Source organism: Saccostrea echinata, unplaced genomic scaffold (genome assembly GCF_033153115.1).
Source record: "Saccostrea echinata isolate AGI-Se365-2 ecotype Australia unplaced genomic scaffold, CSIRO_AGI_Sech_v1 ptg000025l, whole genome shotgun sequence".
Classification (NCBI taxonomy): domain Eukaryota; kingdom Metazoa; phylum Mollusca; class Bivalvia; order Ostreida; family Ostreidae; genus Saccostrea; species Saccostrea echinata.
The window spans coordinates 9,603,332-9,629,237 of NW_026889774.1; the positions used below are offsets into that span (position 1 = coordinate 9,603,332).

The 25,906-nt window shown below is 32.4% G+C and overlaps 1 protein-coding gene across 5 annotated transcripts in view; it reads right to left on the reverse strand.

Annotated features, from left to right (window-relative positions):
* Positions 1-25,497, reverse strand: part of LOC133191960 (tensin-1-like) — a 38,408-nt gene extending 12,911 nt beyond the window's left edge. For 2 of the 5 annotated variants that reach the window (XM_061327748.1, XM_061327744.1), the window contains exons 1-10: positions 17,566-17,789; positions 13,940-13,977; positions 13,473-13,540; positions 12,646-12,743; positions 12,065-12,306; positions 10,473-10,556; positions 10,025-10,198; positions 9,187-9,386; positions 8,919-8,987; positions 8,591-8,692 (exon numbers count right to left, since the gene is read on the reverse strand). In XM_061327748.1, the coding sequence (XP_061183732.1) occupies positions 8,591-8,692; positions 8,919-8,987; positions 9,187-9,386; positions 10,025-10,198; positions 10,473-10,556; positions 12,065-12,306; positions 12,646-12,743; positions 13,473-13,540; positions 13,940-13,947 (1,045 nt within the window). In that variant the 5' untranslated portion in view covers positions 13,948-13,977; positions 17,566-17,789. Of the gene's footprint in view, positions 1-8,590; positions 8,693-8,918; positions 8,988-9,186; positions 9,387-10,024; positions 10,199-10,472; positions 10,557-12,064; positions 12,307-12,645; positions 12,744-13,472; positions 13,541-13,939; positions 13,978-17,565; positions 17,790-20,021; positions 20,195-25,444 lie in introns of those variants that run through there. The other 3 variants (XM_061327746.1, XM_061327745.1, XM_061327749.1) reach the window with 3 other exon arrangements.
* Between the last annotated feature and the right edge of the window lie 409 nt (positions 25,498-25,906).

Below are 25,906 nucleotides of genomic sequence, written 5' to 3' on the forward strand. Positions count from 1 at the left end.
CTTGATCAGACTCTATGACGTATATATATCTTTTGGTGTTTTCTTAACCAACAACAATTTGTGATGGAAGTTTGTAAATAAAAACCCATCTCCTTCTTGGAAAAATATCAACTTAATTAGAGTTGACTTCCGATCAATATGCAGAGTGGTAAAATCCTGTACAAAATACAAAAAATTTCCTCAATGCCTGGCCCCAGGACATTATGTGTGTTTCTAAACAAAAATGGATTCAAATATGGACAATACATCAAACTTATTATTAACAATATTTTAAAAAAATGTTATATTGGCCAAAAAAAATTTCATACCAATGGCTAGAAGAACTTTTGGTCATTGCACGAAGAAGTATTGCACAAAAAGAAAATTCAATCTTTACAGCATTGCAAAAACAGAAAAATTCTGAGAGTTCTAATTCATGTATAATCCTTACTGGGTAACAGATCAGCCTCAGATAAAAGAAAATTAAATAAACAATTTTATTGTGTGGTGAAACTGAAAGAGATCTGGCTCTCAAGAACTTGAAAAACTTTATTACACAGGGAAAAAAATAATCCATCGAGACTAGTCAAGGATGATTAAATGTCTACTCAAAAATTGTGTAGGTGGTAAATACTGCAAATCTCTCAAAATATGATGAAAGAAGAAATCAACCTTGCTGTTTCTTATCAAGGTTTGGAGTAAACTCACGCTAAAAGAAACACATCTTAATGATCATCCCAGTCATAAAATAGTCATAATCCTGTAGCCAACCATTTCCGTCTTTCAGCATTACACTTCATATAACCCAATCCCATTTTAACAGCCTTGAGTTTGCATTGCAGTCAAGGTTACTTGGAAATGACCAGTTCATTGTTTCTTGCTAAGAAAACAATAACACATATTATAGATGCACATACACACACAGAAACTGCAGATCCCCCACAATTACTGATAGGATTGAACATGACAGATTTATGATGAATGATTCTGTTCTCAGATAGGTACATACACACTGGATATAGAGGAAACAGGTTGCTGAGATTTTGCAGGGATTCTCTGAATCTGTCAGAATTGCAGGATTGTATCAAATCAATTCTTTAGAGCTAGGGTAACATTTACATAAACACTAGATTGTGTAGTTATCAACATTCAACAAACCAGCCACCCTTAAAACTCTCAGAATTACATTTTCTTAATGCAATCTTGCAATGCTTAGTCTTATGCTATTACATGTAATAATACTTCATTACATTTCTTTCTACTGACTTCAAATTGAAAATCAAATCACTGTGACTTGTAAGTTTGAAAAGGGAGGGGTTGTGGCATGGGTCATGGGATTCCTTAATTAAAGAATTTTTTTTTAAGAAACACAAATGAAAGCAACCAAAAAAAAAGTGTTTACATTTCCGAGATAACTGGCAATGGCAGTTGGGAGATTTGTCATTAGATGGGATTGATATACTGTAATTTTTTGCCTTGGCTTCCATGGCAACCTGCCAGATTGACAGCAACAGGATGTTCAGGGCTCATCTTTTTGATCAGCTGTGTTTAATCTGGGTTTTGGTATTTTTTATTTTTAGTAAGATTTGTTTTATGTATACCACTGACTTTATTTCTTCCTCAGATCTACATAATATCCATTAGAAAAATTCCATGTGTGCAAATTAGATGACTCAAATGATTAAATGGGTAGTATGTAGATAAAAATAAAATGATGAATCAACAGAAAAGAGAATCTAGATCAAAATATTTCTGGTTCAGGTTAAAGATATCTCTTCAATAAAAAAAAAAAAAAATCAGAATCATTTAATTGTTCTTGTTAATGAAACGGGCAAGTGTCATTTGTTAAGGCACCAGGCATGACAGAAAAAAAAATCAATTTAACACCCTTCCCTCTTTCAAATAAGATAATCCACAGTTTTCTGAATTTCTGTAAAAACACATACAAGATAATCACTTCTTACAAGCTTCAGACTACATTATAGACCTCTGTATGCCATGATGGATCAGAGTGTTAATGTCAATATATTTCCATGAATGTAATTTCAAAGAATTTTTATGTTACATCCTTAGACATGGATAGATCTGTAACTCAGGAAATATGAATACCCCCCCCCCCCCCCCCCCAAAAAAAAATGATGATGAATTGAAAAATTTATAAACAACAACTTTTATATTTTTTTTTATCATGGTTTATTATTTATTTCAGTCATTTAAATTAATATGTACGGATACCATTTTTAATTAAAACACCTGATTCCATGAATATAGTTGCATTATTTGAAAAGAAAACAAATTTAAAAATTCAAAATGAAACTCACAATGTCCCCAAAAGATTCTAAAGCCCTTCTCATTAATATCTTTAAATTAAAATGTATCATTATTAAAATAGTTATATACAAGCAATATGTAATTATTGTGTATTCTTGTGATAACACTTTATGTGTCAATATATAAAAAAAAAACTGCTAGATCAAAGTTTGAAATTTTAATTTAATTATATATGTTTATAAAAAGTGTATATTAAAATATGCATGCCAAAATATTTTATTTGAAAACAATTGAAAAAAAAAATGTCTTACCAGATGAAAAATTCAAATTCCTTTCAGGCATTTTCTCAAAATTAATTGTCCTCTCTCCCTTTAGCCAAAAAATCTTTCATAAATCACTCAACATATCATAATTAGTTCACTACTCCAGGCAAAAAAATAAAGAAATCTCTCTCCACCAGCTAGGCACAAAATATATATACTTCAAAGAAAACAAAAAGTATTCCAGGTTCACTATGACCACATACTTTTTCTCCCTCCCTGACACAGAAGATTTAATATTTCCTAGCTGTTCATGAAAGAAAAAAAAGAACAACTACCCTAGTGTAAGATTCCAAGGCAAAGTGGGTTTGCTTTAGTTACCTTTGGCATCTTGAAGTGATTACTTCCCAGTGGGGGGAAACATCTGAAGGCAGGGAAGCAAGGAAGATGGAACAGACACATGTATATTTGATGATCTTATCTCATTTACCGTAAATGCCCCAGTAGTAGTTCACGCTCAAGAGCGGAAATTGTCTTATCTTCATGGAAGCAAGGGAAAAAAAAGACTGGAAGATAAAGATCAAAATTCACACTGCTCCCCTTCAAGAAAAAAAAAATATGCCCCCTGGCCCTCTGAAAAGTCAACTAGTTGTATTATGACCAAAAAAAAAAAAAAAACTAAAAAAAATACTAAACTTATAAATATCTTTGTTTTATGTCTATTTATCATTACTTCTATATACTTATTCCCAAAATATTCCTAAATTCAAAGTACTAGAATTACCAATTCTATAAGGTGGAATATTCAACACTACATAAGCTGCCACTAGATTTTCCATTTCCAAAAAAAAAGGGATAACTGATTTGGAGTTTTCTTGTAAATGTGTTATGGTCGATACCATATGGTCACTTAATTATAACTTGGCAGTGCCATGTGGTCACTACTTGAGCCAATAATCCCTTGTAAATATATTCAAAAGAACTAATAATCACCAAAGCTAAGGGTACTTACACAGATAGCATAAATTCCTTTCAATATGAATGATTGTCCTGGTAAATCTTCTGTGAATTCAACAATAGTCAAATGAGTTATTTGTACTAATTGAAGTTTGTATAATTTTTTTGTTGCGAATATGTACTTCTTGTCTAGATTTTTGAAACTGGTACATGCACAGAGACAACTAGAACATTTTTGCTGATAGTATGAACTGTGGCTTGTTGATGACAACCAACAAGGCGATCTTAGCCTAACCTTTCGATCATAAAAAAAAACATTCTAAACACTCGATGAAATTACTGTAAACATACATAAAACATACATAAATTAGGACACTCAAAATTTAGTGTAATCTTCCTAATCAGCTGATTAGCATAATGTCAATATGTGCATTTGGAGCAAAGTTTCTATATGTATATTTTTTAATCATGTATTTGTGTGTACTTGAATTAGCAGACAAAAAGCAGCATGAAAGGCATCAAAATATGATTATGACTTAATTAAGTACATTTACAATATCCAATTTTACCCAGTACATTAGTATGTTTGAAAATTCAGTCAAACCTTGTTATCTCAAACTTGAGGGGACCGAGAAAATACTTCGAGATAACCAAGGATTCGAGATATCCAGGCTAAAATACTTAAGGATTAAGTAGTTGGGACTTCAAAGTGACTTCGACATATCCATGGTATTTCAGATATCCGTGTTCCAGATACCAAAGTTCAACTGTACATGTAGTTCTTTGAAATTTGAAAATTTGGTGCAACATGTCAATATTTTCTATCAGTGAAATTGTAATATCTGGCATCAATCACTTGATTCCCAATTGTTCATTATCATTCATTGATAATTTTCCTTGATTACAAAATTGAGATAATATTAATATATTGTACATGTATAATGATTTTGAAGTAAAGAACATTACTGATGCAATTGGGTGTAAATTTTAATTCATCACTTATTTTTTTTAAAATTAACTTAGACAAGAGGCCCAAGGGCCTTAACGGTCACCTGAGTATAATACAACAATTTAGAAGTTAAATTATACACTGATAGATGAAGCTTTTTTGCCCTAAAGCAAGAGAAGTAGGAAGATCAGGATCAACAAAATAATTAGTCTAGTATTCAGTATCAACTCATAAATTGAGTTCTAATCTGTGCTCCACTTAACACTATCACCATGCAGACTATTAACAAACTATTATTGCTTCTGTACTATTTTTAAACCCATATTAAGACCTCTAGCATTGACCTCTCTTATGGTCTTTAAAGAACTTTTAATAAGATAAGTTATTTTTGTCTCATTTTTATTTATCTATTACTTACAGGTCTACCTGATTATTAAAACTAAGAAAATACTTTTTGAATTATATGATAAACATTCTTGCATAATTATCTTATTCTATTTACCTTTCAAATACATTATTTACAGTGATTAATTATCAAAAGTGAACGGAAAAGGGGAATAACTTCTCTCAGTAGAATACAAATTAATAGAGCCCTGCCCAGGACTAGAATGCTTAGACAAATGGTCCAGATGTTCAAAAATCTGGTAGAAATACGCTTACTTATATCATTTAAACTTTTACTCAGTTTTCTTCCGATATGCCCAGAAGCAGAGAAGAATTTCACAGGTTCAATGCATTTTCACTACAGATTCAACAAAGCCTTACCGTAACACCAGAACCCAAGACCAAGGGTCAAGAAATTTACAAATTTGGAAGAGTTACCCTCATCATCATAACTATGGACTTCGAAGAATTAACACTTTTCCACTATATTATCAAAAGCCCCCCCCCCCCCCTCGTTATGCCAGAACCCCTGACCCTAGGACCACAAGATTTAAAAATTCTGTTCGAAGCTCTCATTTTCATCATAGCTAAGCAATTTATTTATCAGCTCAACGCTAAGGAGCAGACAGGATTAATTAATGATTAATTAATAGAATTAATGCTTTTTCACTATATAATCAATAGAGCCCCCCCCCCCCCCCCACTTCCTCAATAACCCCAAAAACTGAAGCCACATATTTAAAAATTTTGGAAGAGGCATCCTTGCCTATCATAATCATGCACTTAGTTTGTTTAAATAATCTCCAGTAGCAGAGAAGAAGATTTTCAAAGAATCAATGCATTTTCACTATATAATCAATAGAGCCCCGTCCTAACACCAGAACCCCTGATCCTGGGGCCATGAAATTCACAATTTTTGAAAAGGCATCCTTATGCATCAAAACCATGCACTTAGTTTGTTTAAATAATCTCCAGTAGCAGAGAAGAAGATTTTCAAAGAATTAATGCATTTTCACTATATAACCAATAGAGCCCCGCCCTAACACCAGAACCCCTGACCCTGGGGTCATGAATTTCACAATTTTGGAAGAGGCACTCTTGCTCTTCATAACTATGTACTAAGTTACTTTATTTAATACCCAGGAGCAGAGAAGAAGATTTTCAAAGAAATAATGCACTTTCACTGTATGATCTATATAGCCCCACCCTGGGGCCAGAACCCCTGACCCTGGGGCCATGAATTTCACAATTTCTGAAGAGGACTTCTTGCTCATCATAACTATGTACTTAGTTACTTTATTTAATACCCAGGAGCAGGGAAAAAGATTTTCAAAGAATTCATGCATTTTCACCATATAATCAATAGAACCCCACCCTAACACCAGAACCCCTGACCCTGGGGTCATGAATTTCACAATTTTGGAAGAGGCACTCTTGCTCTTCATAACTATGTACTAAGTTACTTTATTTAATACCCAGGAGCAGAGAAGAAGATTTTCAAAGAAATAATGCACTTTCACTATATGATCTATATAGCCCCACCCTGGGGCCAGAACCCCTGACCCTGGGGCCATGAATTTCACAATTTTGGTAGAGGGCTCAATGCTTGTTACAATGATGCCAACAGTTTGACTGCTTGATGTCCTGGGGCCCGTTTTACAAAGGAACTTACAACTAAGACCAAAATTAAATTTTGCTAATAACCTTCTAATTTACAATAAATAGAAAATGTTTTTAATATATATAAAAAGTATGTAGAAAGATACTTTTACGCCAGCAATTTGAAACAGAATCATTAATTTTACAAAATTTTACAATCAACTGAAGTTTTTGGTCTTAGTCGTAAGTTCTTTTGTAAAACGGGCCCCTGGAGTAAAGAAGAAGATTTTTAAAGATTGCATTATTTTTGGTGGTTTTAGCCCCACCCCTCAGGCCCCAGGGGGGCAGGGACCATGAAATCCATGAAATTTTTGTTCCCCTTCACCCATAGATGCTATATGCCAAATTTGGTTGAAATTGGTTAAGCGGTTTCAGAGAAGAAGCTAAAAATGTTCAAATGTTAACACACGACGCACGCCGATGGACGAGAACGGATAGCAATAGGTCACCTGAGTGACTCAGGTGACCTAAAAACAGAATTATAATTTTACTATGCAGCACTAAATCACCTTCAAAACTGCCTACTATTAAAGAATGCTAATAATTCATTAAAATAAAGAACTTGAAAGAAAAACATTTATACATAATTGATTTCCAAGTGCAATCTTAGTTGTTAATTCTATAAAAATCATCGTAATTATCATCAAAGGCTAAAAACAAAATGTACACTTGGTGCAGACTGACATTTTCAGCATTATTAAAGTACTAAGTCACTTGGTACAATACATAAAACCATGTACCATTGAACTAAACTGAATGAATCACTTGTGCCATGAGAAAGGGTTTAATTAAAATTCTAAAACGGAAGCTTAAAATATAAAAACAGTAGACTGTATTAATGGTGCAGGCAAAAATATGTTACTCAGCCCAAAAAATGTGAAACTTCAATTAAAATGCCACATTTCTGGAGATGAGTGAAATTTTAAGACAAAACAAAAATACTCAGCTGTTTCTTAAAAGAAAATCTTGCATTGTCATATAAATGTTAGAATTTGCTTAGATCTCTCTTACGATTTTGTCATTCCCAGATAACAGAGACTCTTTAATGTAGGAGGAAAACCTACTGAGGTGTCCAAGAAAAATTCACCCCCCCCCCCCCCAAAATAACATATCATAATTTTCAATCAAATCATTTTTCTTTTTTCTAAAAAAAAAATTTCCCAAGTACACCCTAATAAGAATATTCTTAACATTTCAATGAATCTCAAGTATTCTACAAGTTCTCTTCTGCTCTGAGGGTGTTAAGTAGAATAATATGACCACATCCTGAAAACATACAGGAAGTTGTACAGTGTGTATGGTGTCGCACCCTAAAGTATGTAACTTGACACCTTCAGAACCTCTGCCATTGATAAACAGACTAACAATATAACAGTGTTTCTATTTTTAGCCACACTAGGCATGGTGCTCACTTTGATAAGTTGTATAAGCTTTGATGATAAAAAGATGGTGCTTTCTTAATTTAAAACATCAGAGATCCAATGAAACAAAGCTTGGAACAAGAACAAGTTTTTTGTCAGAATGACACAGATATCTTCAGGCAAGAAAATTCAGAATGAGGGTAAAAAAAAAAACATGCTAACTCAGCAGTGTATAATTATTGACACTAAGATCAAACTTTTTCTTTTCTTGATGTAACATGAATTTTCCTTACTTTAAAAATTTCATATTCAACACAAATTCAACGTTAATTATATGTCTGAATGATAACAGAATTATAATAGTTTAGGATTCAAATTTGGCATTCAATTTATTAGAAAGAAAGAACAATATTTTGCAGTAACAAAAACAATCTTCTGAAATTCTAAAATAACTGCTACATTATGATTTTATGAACTTAAGAAACACACATTCACTTCACTTAAATGCTTAAAATTACTCAACTAAATATGTAAATTACATCCAAGCAACATGTTTTCTGTAAACAATGCCTCCTTGCCTAGTGTAATAGAGATTTTCCTATTTTTAGCAACTATCTAATGGGCTCAGAACTCATCGGACAAGAATGAACAGGGGAGTGTAATAACTGAGGAATCATCGACAGAACCAGAGCAGTGCTGACAGACTCATAACTATGGCACTGAAATCACTAATATTGCATGACTCGACAAAATACAAAAAGAAATCTTACTTTCAATTTTTGTATATCCATCAATATATCTTGGATCCTGACCCGCGAGTTCATCTGTACTATCCTCAACAGGCACTGTCACATCTGACTTAAAGTCAGTCACTGAAATTAAATCAAAATACTTTTTTAAAAAAAGAGATATTCCCTTTTTCTGTTTGATTGTATTTTGCAGAGATCTGTAAAAATTCCATTTTTTTTTTAGATATCTCTTGCATTGTCACATGTATTATGTTACTATTTTAAGCTGTTCAGTTTTTCTTTTCTGCAGTGTAAACATGAGGCTTGTGGAGTGTAAAGCTCACCAACAATTTAAAAAAAAAAGACAAACCTGGAACAATAGCATCTTGATTTGGCCCAAATACAAATTCTACTTTTCCATTATCTGGGAAACGAGGATCTGCAAACAAATTAAATAAACAGATACCTAAGACAAATACGTTTTTGAAACACCTACTTGCTGCTTTTTGTAAATAGAGTATGTTTAATGGTAAGAAATATTTTCGCTGTTAACGTTGGAAATAGCATTTTATGTATGAGTATAATGTTTGTAATGAAATGCTCCACAAAATCAATGACATCTGACATTTAAAAAGTACCTCTGTCAGCATCCTCTAATTCCTCCTTGTTAAATAAAAGGTTGTAGTTGGAGATAGCACAGGTATGGAACTGACATTTCCAGATGGGATCCTTTTGGCCTGTGTTGGCCTTGTGGTAACAGTTAATCATAATGTCCCCTCTTAGGGGAATTCCCGGGGATATGGAAATACACACTTTCTGCATCTGATCTGTGACATTACTGGAAGAGAAAAAAATATGCAATCAATATTCTACATATGGTTGTTTTTGTATACTAGTGTGGTTTTACTTGAAAAATATCTTCAAAATCATACACATAAAATAATTATATATGCATCTGATAAATAATTGATTAAGTGGAATGACTCTCTGTCATGATATGCTATATCTTTAATTTCTTCACAATTTAAACTTCATACAATCTCTAGTCATTTAATTGCATACAGTTCCATGTATGTCATAAAACAAATAAATAATGAACGGTATAAGGAAGAATCCACCAGTCACTAAATATCAACTAAAACATGATTATATCTAAAGAACACTGGTCTAATTGCAACTACTCTTTATGCACTACATATATATTTTCCAGGACATGGTTCAAGACAAAGATATTGCATACAGTTGAGTTTTGTTGACTTAAACACCAGTACATTGTATATCCGACACCAGGGATCAGTCAGAGTGAGTCAATGTTCCCAGTGCCTTTATGAATTTCAACATTCTATCTTGAACCCTCCCATATAAAAAGCTTGAGGGGATTCCTGTCACATTTTAGATATCAAAGTTTGACTGCAGTTCTTCATAACCCTTGTCCAAGACAGAGATGGTATAAAATTTTGAGTTTGATCTACTTACTAGACACCAGAAGTAAATACTGGCTGCATGCTCTGGTACACGGTGATGTATGGGCGACACCCACCACGATGATCAAAGTTAGGGACACCATGCATTACCAGGTGGTGGAGGTAGAGGGGATTTGAGTTTATCTTTATTGCACCCGAAAGGAGTCCGGAAAAATACTCAATGTACCTGTAAGAAAGAGGTTTTTTTTTTTAAAAAAAAATGATCAAAATTTTTGAAGTAAAAATTTTCAAAATGAATAATTTGGGAAGGCTGGTGTTCAGAATTTTGCAGCCATACATGAAAATGAACGAAATTAACAAGAACCATTTAAAATTTTTTCCTCTTAATATAAAATTGTTTTACTAATTAAGGAATATGTGGGTTTTTTTTCTACCTTATGTGCTCAAATACTGGGTATTTTAGAACAGCAAATTCACCATCACACCCTCCCTGATCTTACCTTCGATGTGAGGGACTTTTAAGTCCACCGAGTTTATCCTCGTAGAACCTGTTCATTGCCATTCGGTCCAGAAGTTGCTCTGAGCTGCAACACAAATGTACATCATATTTATTGACTGCCACTGATAGAATACTTCAGGGTGTATTTTATTTTTACTCCATATGGTCATATCCTTGTACTTATGTACTAATTAATATTTAGAATACACCCAAGAGATAAGGAGTCTAGAACGCATGGATAAGAATAGTATAAACATGATAAAAGAAATGGATTATTATACTTCTTGTAACAATACAATGTACATATCATTTCCATATTACAAATTGTTAAACAATGATGTTAAAACTTGAGTTCAAAGAGACATGTCATCTGCAATGACCTTAGATGTGACCTTGAACTTCAACAAATGATATAATCTAATTATGGTATAGGCACAGATTAGGTCTGGCTGATTTCCCTTTACCTTGAATCACAATTAATTCACACAATAAACAAAGTTTCACCTTTCTGAACAATCAAATATCTGCTTTTAGACACATCCATTACAAATAAATAAATCTTGCAGTATTAACTATTTTCATCATTTTTTTTTCTTTCAAAATTGTAGAAAAGGGTCTGTTAGGGAATTAAAATGCACATTTTACCCTGAGAAACAAAACTTCAAAACCTTTGAAAAAAATTATATCCTTTGAAATATGAGGTTGCAACCTTGATACTTCTACTTGTTAAACAGATTTGATCCAGATGGACACAATTTTTCAGTCTTACGGACTTTTATGATTTCAAAGCAATAATTTAAAAGTTATTCATTCAACATTCAAAGTTACATGTGAATAAACTTTTGATAATAAAATGGGACTCTGTGCAGATGTTACTATACTTGAGAAGTTAACTCTTAACTAAACCTTGAACAAATGTTACTATAGTTGAGGAGTTAACACAACTAACCTTTTATTGATATTACTGTAGTTGAGGAGTTACCTTTTAATTTACATTTAGCAAATGTTGCTGGAGTTGAGGAGTTAACTCTTTAAGTAACCTTGAGCAAATTAACCGTATTGAGGAGTTAACTTTAAAAAACCTTAAGCAGATGTTGCTACAGTTGCGCTCACTCTTAACTTACCTTGAACAAATGTCACTGTAATTAACTTTTTGTCATGTTGCTGAAGTTGAGGACTTAGCTTAACCAACTTTGAGCAGATGTTACTGTAGTTGAGGACTTAGCTTACCTAACTTTGAGCAGAGATTACTGTAGTTGAGGACTTAGCTTGCCTAACTTTGAGCAGAGATTACTGTAGTTGAGGACTTAGCTTGCCTAAGTTTGAGCAGATGTTACTGTAGTTGAGGAGTCAATTTTTAACTACAGTAAAATGCGCTTTTAGCAAACATGCTTACAGCAAAGTGATTTTCATTCTCAGTGGTATTAAAATGGATAAAACAAATTACTTTTTAAACAAAGCAAAACTGTTCATCCCTGGCACTTCTCATAAGTATGTTTTATTATAACCTTGAGCAAATGTTACTGTAGTTGAGTAGTTAACTTTTCACTAATTTTTAGCAGTTGTCACTGTAACCCATGATTTTTAACTAACCTTGAGCAGATGTTACTGTAGTTAAGGAAGGCTGCAATGATGACGGCCAGACGACCCCTTCCACCTTTACAGTGTATAACGACCACATGATGATGATCCGAGTTCAGCCAGGAGTCCAGACTCTTACAAATATTACACAACCTTTCCAGGGGTGGAGCCAGATGCTCGGGCCAACCAAAATCAATAACTTTCTGATTATTGGCTCGTTGTAGGTCATCTCTGGGTTCAGAGATATTTATAACCTGCAAGTAAATAAAAGACCATTTGCTGACACTTTGTGTAACTAACATTAATTATGCATTTAAAAATTTCAAATCAATTGAGCAGCATAAGCTGCTGTTTATAATTTACATTTTCAAACCGATGTTCTACTGATAAGCATGTACAATATTTAATATTAAACTGATCAACTATAAAACACAACCATAAAATATCATTTTCAGGAAAAACAAAATGCCGACCGAAGGCTGTTACTTTTATGCAAAATAAGATATATAACATGATCTGTCTCAAAACTAATAAAATTTTCATCCAAAAATATTCCCTGCTGGAGGACGGTGACCTCTAATATATATACTTACCAAGACATTTTCACCATGTTTTGCACGAAGCATATGAAACACATCCTGTAGATCCCTCTGATATTCAGCATTATGGCCTTCAGATAGAAATGACATACCTGAAAATAAAGGAAACAGATAAGTGTCTGTCAGAAATAAATTACACTAGACAGGAGACTCCATTTTTTATCAAGATCTAAATCAAATGATGCAACAAAAATTAGCAGCATATCACATTCTACAATCTGCTTTACTTGGGAACTTGGGGTGATAAATTACCTGCTTAAGTAAAAGATGGAGAGGGAAAAAGAGACCCCTGGGCCATAATGCTTACCTGTGTTACCATACTCTTACATAGAATTACAGTCCATGCAAAAGCTTTATGGGTTACAAATTACACACTGTACCATCAACTAAAGTGCACATACAAGTACACAATCATATTGTACTTTGTGTGGCATTGCCAAAATGTTTATGGAACCATGAAATGAGTTATGGATGAGCATGATTTATATACAAAAAATATTTACATTACATATAAGAGCTTAATGTATCTCAAGAGTTTCATCATTTTGAATTAAGTTAACAATACATTTTAATGGTCGCACCCTATTTTTGCATTTATTAACTAATGGATCACAAAATCTCATCTGAGCTTTTTTTTGGTTTTGCTTAGCTTAAGAAACAAGATGAGTTTTTACTCAGTTTCAGATATGATTTTGTTCTACTTTTAAGCATTAAATTGAATTAAATAAGAATTCCTCTTTTCATAAAAAATCATTTCATTTTTCAATTTGTACCAATTTTTTTTCCATACTTCACAAAAACATATGAAAATGTATACATACAAATTATTCTATCCGTAACATAGACCAATTCTATTTGGGCCTCTTCCATTTTCGTGGGCTCATAAAACCTGTCGAAATAAAAATGTTTTACTGCTAAATAATGAGATATAATGATGAAATAGCTTACCATATAACACCTTTTTTAAACAGAAATTTATGTCATAATACATTGTCAATAAATATTTTTAATCCATTTTTAGGTTCACACTTCAATATGTGTCTCATGGAAATTTCCTCATAAAATGAGCACATCTAATTTATAACATTATCATGAGTTATCATCATAGGATGTCTAGTAAGGCATTAAAAGGTTGAAATACCATGTAACTTCCTATTTGATCTCTTTGTTCTAAATTTGTGTGCATATATTAGTACATGTATTATATACATGTATAATAACTGATTCATGTCCTTCTGCAATGAGTTCATTGTTTATAAAGTATTATATCAAGTGCTACTGCACTTACCATCTCATGTTCTAGTTGGTGAAAACATGACTGGCCACCTAAAAAATAAAAAAAAAAAATCATGTAATATTAGAAAAAAATTGAACAAATTCACCCATATTAGGACTTTGGATGAGTATTCTTTCATACAAAAGATTTTAAAAGTATGCATGTGTATGAATTAAATTTTAAAATTCTCTCACCAAATGATCATCAAATATAATGGCTATTCCAAGAAAAATTTTCTATCACTTTCATACATATGTATGAAGACATCTTTAAATCTAAATGTCCAGTGAAAATGTACAATCCCCCACGGCTTTATAACTTCTTTTTTGGTGGAGAGAATGATTATATGGACATTTTTTTGCTTGTTCAATATAATTCCATGTCATAATAAAAATTTAATTTCAATACTCATTTAACTTCCTTTTCATCACTTAATGCAAATAAAAGATATTTATCACTACACAACATTTCAATAACACTATATACCGGTATCTTGAAAGTCTACCAACTATTAAGATGCACAAACAAGATAAATTCCAGAATCTTCCTCTCTAATACAGGGGGTGATGTATCCAAAATCAAAAACTCAGTTACAGTAGCTTAATGGCTGAATTGCTTTTCAGCAGTAATAAATTCCTCTGTTTCAATTAAGTGATATCCTCTATTGTTTTTATACATGTTAGCTGTTTAAGTATTAAGTAGCAGGGGGGCTTAAGAATGTCTATACATTAATTTCTTCTGATTCAATTTCAAATTCACTTTGCATGTTACATTAACTTAGAGTGAATCACAGCATATCTAGACATTCCACATAAAACCACAATCCTCAAATTTCTGTCGTAAGCACTTGCACCCTATTTTCCAACCCACATCATTTCTCGATTGAAGCATATCACAAATAAAGTGCTTCTGTAAACTTTTTCTATGAAAATTAACATATTACATGTTTCAAAACAAATTCCTCAGCCTTCTTGATACTTTTCACTCAAAATAAGATTTCATTTTGTGTCCTTGACTGTAAAGCTTAGAGTTCAAACTGGTTCAACCACTATAATACTGGGTTAAATCAACATCTGTCCATCTGTTCATCTTTTCCATGATTCTGACATGGCAAAAATATTGGCTAGAAATCAATTGGGCTTTATCTCTTTTAAGCCAGTCCACTTTTCATGTGTATACTTTTGAAACATTTTCATTTCTTCATGACTGGCACAACCATTCTTTTATTTTAAAAATGATTATTTTGACCTGATTCCTCCAAGTAAAAAAACAAAAAACAAAACAGGTTAATGTAAACTTTTTTGAAACCAGTTCAGTTTACATTTATGATGGAACGGTATGCCTGTGTGTTTTATCTTTTGCCCTGTTGAACATTAGAAGTAATGACCCCTTGTTGTAAATGTTCTTTGCGAGATCGTGAAGATGAGATCAGCTGCCGAGGTATACATATGTAACTGAATCTGATTCAGCTTTTAGGCTACATTCACAAAAAGTATTTTAGAAGAGTTATCTCCCCTTTGTTACCCATTTAATACTTTTGTCGGTTTTAATTATAAGCATCTTTTTTGTGATGAAGTTTCTTACTTTTTAAGGAGTTTTCCCTTTTCCTAAGGGGGGGGGGGGGGATTTTTTACTCCTTTTTAGGGCATTGGGGGGAGGGAGGGGTGGGGTTGGTGCTGGCTATCTAGCCATAAACCATATAATTATTGATATTAAAACAATAAAATACTCAATTTAAATATACATGTATATACTATGGAATTTTAACAGTTCAAATCATAAATGATTTTTTTCAATGTAAAATTTATGTTGACCAGACAAATTATACTTGCATGTCATTTTATATCTACATTATATGGGGCATGTCAGCAGTATAATCTACATTAAATTTAAAAGGTATGTGCACTGAGGTGTAGTCTTGCTAGACTTAGAAGTAACCTTCAAATAATAATTCATTTCCTCCTAAAACAAAGTAAATCTACATATAATTCAGATTGCAGAGAAATCTTTTCACAATTAGATTTGAAACTTCAAGGAAACTTTTAACTGTCACCTTCAGGCCTATCTCTGATCTCTGTTATAAATGTGGTATTGTCAAAATTCACTTTTTACCTTTGCTTGTATACAAAATTAGTGGTCCATATAAAAGTCAATTCAAGTGATTGACAAATTCAGGTAATTCTAGCAATACAGCCTGTTTAAAGTTACAGGTCTCCAGCATTAATCAGGGACAAGCTCTAACTATTCATTAAGTCAACAGCTTACATAAGGTTAAATAAACCACCTGTACTAATGGGCCCAGTCTCTACAGCCAGGCCAATATTTTATGAAGGTAATTGTTTTGTTTACTGGATTGGTATCTTGATCCTGTATCCTGAGCTGGTATCCTTGGGGTCATAAGTATTAAGTGGCAACTGTTTGAAATAAGATTCCCTTATCTACTGAAAGCGAGGTGTGTGCTACTATGGATCCTGAACTTAACTCCTTATGTGACCTTGGTTGAAAGTGACGACACGTTTGCCTCGTAAACTTAAAGCTTAACATGTAAAAAATAGGTGGTTTTTTTTTATCTGTTCTAATTCTTGTCTTTGCATTCTTGCACCTGTCTCTCACAGCCACAAAAAGAAAAACAATTAATGTTAAAACAAATGCATATAATAAATTAGTTTCTACATTTGGAGTTCCTAAGGTCACATCTTTTTTCCCCCTTCTCTTCTGTCGAGATAAGATCATGTAACATGAACCAAAAGCAACATTTATCTTTTTTTCTAACCATTTTCCACTGAAAAATAACTTCACAGCCATGCAAAACCAAGTCTGTCTATTGGATGAGATTCAAGCACCTGTCAATTTTGCATGCTTAAGTGAGGGAAAACACATACAAATTGCATGTTACTGTATGCAGTTTCTGCATAATTGATACATGCAGTAACGACATGTATAAAGAAATAACTGTAAGGAATAAAATGTGCAGAATCGACAAGTGGAATTCAAAATTGCAGTTTAATAAGCTGGCTTCATTTAAAACAAGGAAAAGACAAACAATTATTTCCTTTTTATCATATTATATGACGGTATAGTATTTCAAGAACTTTCAAAACTTATGAATTTTTTTCTTTATAGTACTTTATTACGTACATCACCATACAATTAGCCTAATGAAAAGAAATGAGACACAGGGTGTACCAGGCAACTAATTTATAAATTACTCTTCTGAATCAGCCATAGCCTTCAGTAACCCAACCTTAATACATTAACAAACTGGGCAAAAGAACAAAGGTACATGTATATGTCACTCATGGTCTGGCCGCTAGATTATACATCATATCAACTGCCAACCTCTTCATTGCTAAAGCCAGCATCCTAAGTAGGTGCGTAAATAAGCTAGGACGTAATTAATTCTTATCGCAATAATTTTCTCTAAGGGCTAATTAAACCATAAAATTTATATTTAATTTCTCTACACCGCTTTTTTTTTCTTTTTTTGATCAACTACTTTTTTTTTCTATTTATAAAGGATTTATATATCAGATGATGGGTCATCAATCATTCATGATAATCAATGGGAGAAAAAAAGTTTATCTGACATTTTTTTCCCCCACATCTGGATTTGCAAAATCTGCGAAATGCGTACTTACCTACATTCCATTGATTAGATTCCCCCCTTCATTAGAAATCCGGCCTGACCATTAGTGGCGATCCATATTTCCATTAACAAAAGCAGCCTCAGTTAATTATTTTTCACTTAATTACAACAACAGCTCTAACATTTGCCATGTTTATAAAAGAGGGGAATATGGCCGTCTGCATCCTTTATTTGGACATGATAAATATAGACAGAAGATTCTTCGCATACTACTCACACACAACTGAAGAAAAATACAGGGTGTTTTTAAAGTTAGCATTACATTTCTGCCTGTTTCTATTACACAAGAGATTTGATACTAGAACTTTTTTGAAAAACACTCAAAAAAATTTCAAGTGGAGATCTTCTGTGATGAGATTTCTTGGAATTTTGCTCATGGAAAATGGCGGCTGCCAGCCGATAAACTAAATAAACAACATAATATTTAAACAGAAGTCCAAAATCAACAACCAGATGTTGCCAGCTACCAACTAATAGTTTCTTCCTGAAACAAATCTCATAAAAACTCTGCTTTTGAGACAGTGACTTGATACAGTATAGGAAGATGCGTAGTTGTTTTTATGGAAGCCATATCATTCACATGTTCTTCAAAATGCAATTAAAGTTCAAGGAATTCTGACATTTTCTGCAACTTTAAAATACATATAAGTATTAAAAGTAATTTTTCAAACTGATTTTTTAAAAATATAAACTCTTTTCTGGCACATATCTGACCACCAAACTTTCTTTCTAGAACTAATTAACTAGCCCATCAATATCTTTTGTCTCAAGTTCTTCAACACACTTCATAGGAGGCATATTATTACTGCTTCCTACTTCCCACACAAAAAGAAATTCAAAAGAACATTAAATGTCTACGATCTATCACACTTGAACACTAGATGAAAGGCCATAATGACAGCCAATGATTTCTATGAGCTATACATTGCTAACAGCTTATTTGTGGCTACCTATTATAATGGAGACCCCCTTTTTAACATTCACTGATTTTAAAGAAAGGAGCTCTGACATAACCCTGGTTATATTACGATGTATCCAAATATGATTACTTAGGAAGTTTGTACACTGTGACCCTCAAGGTCAAATGAACTCTCAGTCCACTTATTCATTCAATTTCTACAGCAAACCAAAACACATACAACCTCTCTTTCTCTCTTTCTTGATTCCAGTACTAATGTACAAAAACACACTGCAATGCTGATGCTTTAGTTGCCACTGTACCTTTTACCTTTTTTCTCCTAAAATAAAACTGTCTAGCTCAGTTACTGTATACATGTAAGATGGTCTTTATCAACAGCTCTATATGTTATGCGCAATTACTGACTTGTATATACGTTATGTGTACCAGCAGTGCAAGTACTAAAAAGTAAACATTGTTCTAGGTAAAACAATTTGATAAAAATGAAAGGAAGTAATCGAAGAACTTCTTCTAGGTACCTTAACTTTGATAAAGTTCATCGACTTCGGGTATAAATGTTTTAAATATTTCAGAGGATTATATAGACCTCCATCATTGGTCATAATCCATCTTTGTTGAGGCATTAAAAAAACATCCATGTTGACAAATACCTTCTGTACATCAAGTATTAATTAATTGTTAGGGCATTAAAAAAACATCCATGTTTATAAATACCTACTGTACATCAAAGTATTAATTAAAAGGCTGGGAGGTTCTTCATAGAAATGTCAACATCACGACAGAAGCTATAATGCTATCATGCTCAGCAACCTTATTCTAAAGTTACAACAAATTATATCAACAAAGTAAGACCAAGCTGCAAGCTGCATTTCAGACAACAAAAAGAGCAAACGATAAAGCCTTCATCACCACACCCAACTTGTTTCCTTTAAAAAACCGTTGATCCAAATAAATGTAAAATTAATGTGAAGATTATTCAGCTTGACTGTGGGTGTAACAAGCAACAGTGCAGAAAGTCATAAGTTTGTCTTGTTCATAGAAAAAGATTTTTATCGCATGTTCAGGAAGATCATTTTCAAAATTTGGAAGCATTTAATAAGGACCACCACAATCTATGATCAATGTTTTTTTCCTTACTGCACCCACGTGAATTTTTTTTGATTATCAAATATGAATTCTATTGTGGCAACAAAGTGCAAAAAGGTCACAAGGTGCATAGACATTGCACTTCAGTTGCAAAAGAATAATTTAACTATCAACCTGTCAAACAAAATAATTTGTTGACCTCAAAATTGAATACTTCCTATTATCTATAAGTAGTCTTTTAACATCTGCATTACCCTAATATATTCAAAGAAAAACTTCAGGTGAGCTAAATATTAGTTTGTTCAAGATCTGGCATGTCATAAATTAACATTTTACAGAAGAAATATAATAAAGATGCATAAACAATCTGTCAAAAACATCATGATCTTTGCAAGACTTCACTATGCAATTATTCATTGATATATGCACATCTTTTACATTACCATTTAAAGAGTCTGCAAGTAGTTACGTAAGAAATCCATACTTTTATATCCACCAAATCCAAAGTTATTCATTTACAAATCCTCATTTCATCACATCTTTTTCATGTTGCAGCCTCAAGTTCGTTGGAGAGGAAAAAGACACTGGTGTAATTATGCATTATACAATTATGCCTGCAGCTGAAAACAGGAAAACTTCACTTTCTGTATGTTCCACCCACCTTCATGAAATCTTCGCCACGGGGGCATAAGAGGGAAGCATTCTTGATGAATGTGCAAGATACTAAACTCCACTGTACGAACAAGATTTTTCTTTAAAAACACATGAATAATTTAATACCTCTAGGCATTTAGGTTAAAGGCATGACTTTTTTTTCCCTTCCAGTAAGGTCAAGTATTATTTCACCTGTGTTCGAGATATACATGTTTTCATTGAAGACAGGAAATATGATATGCTCCGATGAATGTTTGGCAAGTTAAATTTATATTTTTCACATGTACGCTGACTTGAGAGATTCATTCATGACAGACATCCATGGATGAAATATATGCACTATGGGGTGGCTATCAGGTCGGTATGCTCACCTGTAACATGATAGCAATGCTAATGGAAATATTTCGCACCCAGGTGAAAATAACCAGGTAACTCAACCTTAGAAACTTTAGTAGAAAACATGGTAATTTGACAGTTTGATAAATGTTTTGTTTTTTTTCCAATGACTAAAAAAAAATTTGAAGTATCTGGTTCATGAGCCAGTACCTGCTTCAAAATTTATTCATCAATCAGGATTTCAGGAGCTGGTACATCAATCTTACTTATCTTTTTTTTTTTAAATCATAAAAATAATCTCCGAACTGGTTTTTCAAATGAAAAATGCAACAGTAAAATCTTTATATACAACATTAAACCACCAAATTAGAATTCCAAAAAAAAAAATGTAAGAAAATGTCAAAATAATAATAATAATTATATTATTACATCATGAAATAATTAAGGTGAGGATTTTATCTTCATCAGATACAGAAGAGTTAACACCTACATTGTCTATATGAACGCCAGATTCTTGTATATACCACCTCTGATGTTTAGACATATACACATGTTACCTTGGGGGTGATTAATAGATGAAAATTATGCAGGCTAGTAAAAGGAGGGCAAAAGCTACAATATCTCATTGCCGTCTGTGTGTAAAAATCGGGACCAGACAAACCAGTTTTGAAGAATGCTTAGACATTTTAATGGACCATTATTTCTGATGCAATAAATATACAGATCTTCAAATTTTTGGTCCTTTTTATTACATTTTATTACATCATTTTCTTTGTTGAGACTGTTTTGCAGAAACTGTTTACCAGTAATAGCTTTTCCCCTACATCTTATCTTTTTATTGCATGCCCATGTTATTTAAGTCATTTAAATCTGACAATTTATTTATATATACTTAACCACAAATAAACATTAAAATTTGGAAGAGTATACTATATAATGTTGATAGCTGCTTCACCTTAAATCTTTTTAATATGAATTGAAAACTGATCTCTCTCTCTCTCTTTCTATCTCTCTACATATATATATACATGTATATATCTTTCTTCCTCTCTTTCTCTCTCAATTTCAGCACTATTTTTTTCCAATCAGATTTACATTCTCTGGCTAAATTTCACTAAGGGGCTTTTCTTACCTGAGGAATTGTACAGGTCAAAATGAGTTGACCTAGTATTTAAATTTCAATGGGGCACTGACTGTATAAACTAATTCATTTCAATAGATAGTATCTTTAATGTGTAAATCGAGAAGACATGTCGCTAGAGTGCTTGTGCATGCGGATTTACACAAAGATCAAGTTAAATTCCTTTTATCAGTGAACAAGGGTAAAAGTAGTACCCCCCAAAAGAAACTCAAGTAAACAACATAATTCTGATAGCAACTGACATATTGATCTGAAATGAAGCATTAAATCTAAACCCAGTGGCTTTATCTAAATATTTCACGGTCAAATATATGCAACTACATCTACACACTTATGACATGAATATCAAATTGTTACATAACACCATTGACTTTACAGATTCAAAATGTTGCTCTCTGCATGCTATAAATGTTGGAATGTCAATTCATTTTGTATATAATTAAATACTGGTGCTGTACTAAAACAGTGTAATTGCATTTAATTACAGATGATACCGACCAACAAAATTGGCCAGAACTGACCGCCACATTTGGTACTCAGATAAACAAAAGTCCAGCAATCTGTCAGTCTTGAGCTAAAGTTGTTATGGTTCTAACTTTTGAGGTGTAAAATCAATATCCTTGATTGACAGTTTTATAGAAAGATGATGAGTGCAGGAAATTGGGAGCAGCACCCTCTTTATTTCAAAGCCAGGAATCAACTTTTTGTTTGCCAACTTGTCTGCAGAGCCAATATTCACTATGATTGAATTTATATGGGGAGATGCATGGATGTTGTGAGAACTGAAGATTTTTATTAATTGCTGGAGAGACAAATGGTCAACCTTCCACTAATTAATGCAAAATACCCAGCCCCCCACTCTTTAAAAAAAAAGTTCAATCTATAACATACAGCTTTGCAAACACTGGTAAGTAACTAATAAAGATTATGAAGACATTGGAAAATTACTGCCTGATTCTTATAATACACAAACTTGTTTTTGTTTTTGTTTTTTAAATTTTATATACTTAATTTTGAGGATATTAAAGGTGCTGAACTGTTTGTGTTTTTATCTAGCTGCGTACCCCTTCAAGAATATGAAACTCTTGCAGTACGTGAACCAGATCAGAATATATCATCCAAATTCCCCACAGAGGTTCTGGAACAGATGCACTTCCACTTGAAATAAATAGTAAACTGCAAGAAAATCAGCCTGATTGTTCACATCACCATAAAACACTTTCTCCTCTGCACTGGTTTCACTCACATTTTATCAGTGGGAAACCTTGTTCAATGTCCCATTTCATTCCACAATATTACATAAATTACAGATTATACATGGAAATCTAAGAGCAGCAAATTTTACTTCCCCTCTGAATAATCTATACACCATAATCATTTTCCTTTTTCTTATCATATAATACCAAGCTCTTTGTTTAAAACTGTTAGTAGAACCTTCTAAAATAAATTCAAATGAAATCTCAGTAAGGGGGAGGAAAGATATCAGAGAGGGTAAGAAAGAGAGGGGGAAGAGGGGATGAGGGGAGAGGGGTTATTGGTTACCCATATCAATATATTCAAAATGACTCAGATTAAATAGAAACTTTCTTTAGAAGTGTGCCTTATTTAAAAACATTGAGGTAAAACTTTTCATTATATAGACTGCTGATGAATCTGCTTAATATTTTAAGGGGTTACAAATTTTGTGAAGCAGTTTTGCAAAATTTGGTTCGTTTTCATTCATGAAATCTCCAAATTACAACAAAATTATCATACTTCTATATTAATAAAATCAAATATTTCATTACACTTATTTAAATTGATTAAATCAACGTTTTCTATTTTTATATTTCAGGTAGGTTATATGCCAGGGATTTATAACAAAAAAAAATGACTTAAATCATAACATTAGGAGTTTAAAAAGGACATTAAATGGACTTAATTGGGATGGAGGTGGGAGATGGGGGTTGCAGACTGCATGCTATTATGTTGTTTTTTTTCCATATATGTATTGTTTAATTAATTTTCAAGATATCCTTAGAACACAGATTTATAATATGGTCAATGTGCTTTTACATACCTATTCCTGTACCCATATTTAACAATATGTCAGTGTCTGAAATACTCAAGGTCAACCGCATAGGAAAAAGGGTAGATTATTTTTTGGAGCCCTAGAATAAATTACTTTTTTTTTATTTAGATAAACACAACATATATTCATAACACTATGTTTAGAGATATTTAGAAGGAATATACAAAATTGCCTACATGGTACATATAATTACACGTTTTACTCCAACCACCTTAGTTGTCTTCGGATCAAACACACTTTCAATTACGAGGAGAAAATCAAAAATAATTTAGGTCCAATGCTGAGTAATTCATCCACACCAATCTCAGAAAGAACTTTTATGTATAATGTGATATGACCTCTCCCAGAATGTAACCCACTGTTGCAACTCAAGATGAATATGGAATATCTTTCATCATTAAAAGCACAAATCACTTTTTGCATCCTTTACTCTGCTAACATGAAACAAACTTTTAAACCAATGCCAAAATCATCATCCTGTAGAGTTATAAAAATAACTAAAACTTTTTTATTTCTTACAAAATATTCTTCTTTATCTAAGTTTAAAGTAAAATCAACTTACATACACATAAAATTACCACATGCAGGGTCTTTCCTGGCAATCTAAAAAATTAAGACTTGTGTGGCCAGAGTCCACAGAGCATTGTAAGGATGTATGGACCACTTTTTCATTAGATGCTATTATTTCTTACTTTGAACTGGACAGTGAGGAGCATCATCAACTTCTAATTTTTTTTTAAATAACTGTATTATTTAGTATTAATGTCAACAATTGTCAAAAAAAAAAATCTGCTTTGCTGCTTTCCTTTGTTATACTTAAATTCCCAGAACTTCATGCAACATTTGCTCAGAGGACTTCACACTCAATATGTATTATGTAAGAACAAATTAGAATGTCCATAATAAAGATTAATTTAAAAAAAAAGAATGTTTGTTGTTTGGTTTTTTTTTTCACTGAATTTTAAGCCATTTTAATGTGCTTCTTAAAATATAAGCTCAGTTTCTGGGTAAATTTAATTGCCAATTTTTTAATATAATCAAAGATATTCTTCTCAGATTTGGGGGAAAATGATGGCATTTCACTGAATTTGCTAGTTTTTGTGAAAAACTAACTTCACCTGTTCACTGGATCATGTGGATAATTTTCATGTCAGACATTAAGTTAGTCTCAGTGAATGTTTTGAGTAAATCAACAAATAACTGAAACAGATTACGTTTCATTTTATCATAAAGAGAAACAAACCATGTCTAAGCTTAATATTTAAAAATAACACTTTCAATTATTTAAAAAACAAATGGATTTAGTTATGCCCATGACCGGTGAATGGACTGACTCGACCAATACTGAGGTTCATCTCGGTAAATCTACAAGTTAACTCCTGTCCCATTTTACAATTTATGAATTAAAATTAATGTTATCCAGATTCAGATATTTATGCGAGCTGTTGTCGAGAAATTTTGGATTTGGATTTTGTGGAATCAATGGTATTATCATGCCTATCCCAAACCTGTTTTCATTCCCTCACCAAAACATAATATTCTAGAATAAACTTTCAAAATGGATTATCGGTCCCTTCATAACCTTGAAGAAAACAATTAATGACAATTGATCTTGCTGCTTCGCACTAAAACTCATGCAATTATAAAGTTTAAAAATATTTTACCTTTACTTTGCAATCTTTTGATCTTCATTTTTGACCGGAAATGGCTGTTTACATCCTAAATAGTAAAACCAATTCAGGTCGCGGTAAAGTGCGTAACTAGCAGGTCGATGCCGTAAGAAAATTTATAGTTGACTGTTCTCCGAATTTCTGTATAGAGCATGTTATGCATTGAACAAAGAACTTTTCAATTTAAGAATGAAGAATTTACAACTATCATATCTGTTGCTTAAAATGAATTAATTTATTCTGATAAAGAAATCTAGCAGTAGATAACAACACAGTCATGCGCAATTTTCATAAATATACAGGGAGTCAACTTTTGAGCACCAATCTCCCAGAAAATATAAATAAATAATGAAATTGATCATTTATTTTCAGGATTCTTTTGATCAAAATTTGCTTACTCGCTTCTTGTAATCTTCATTTTGATAATATGGATTTGTTATGGTCAATCAACTTCTT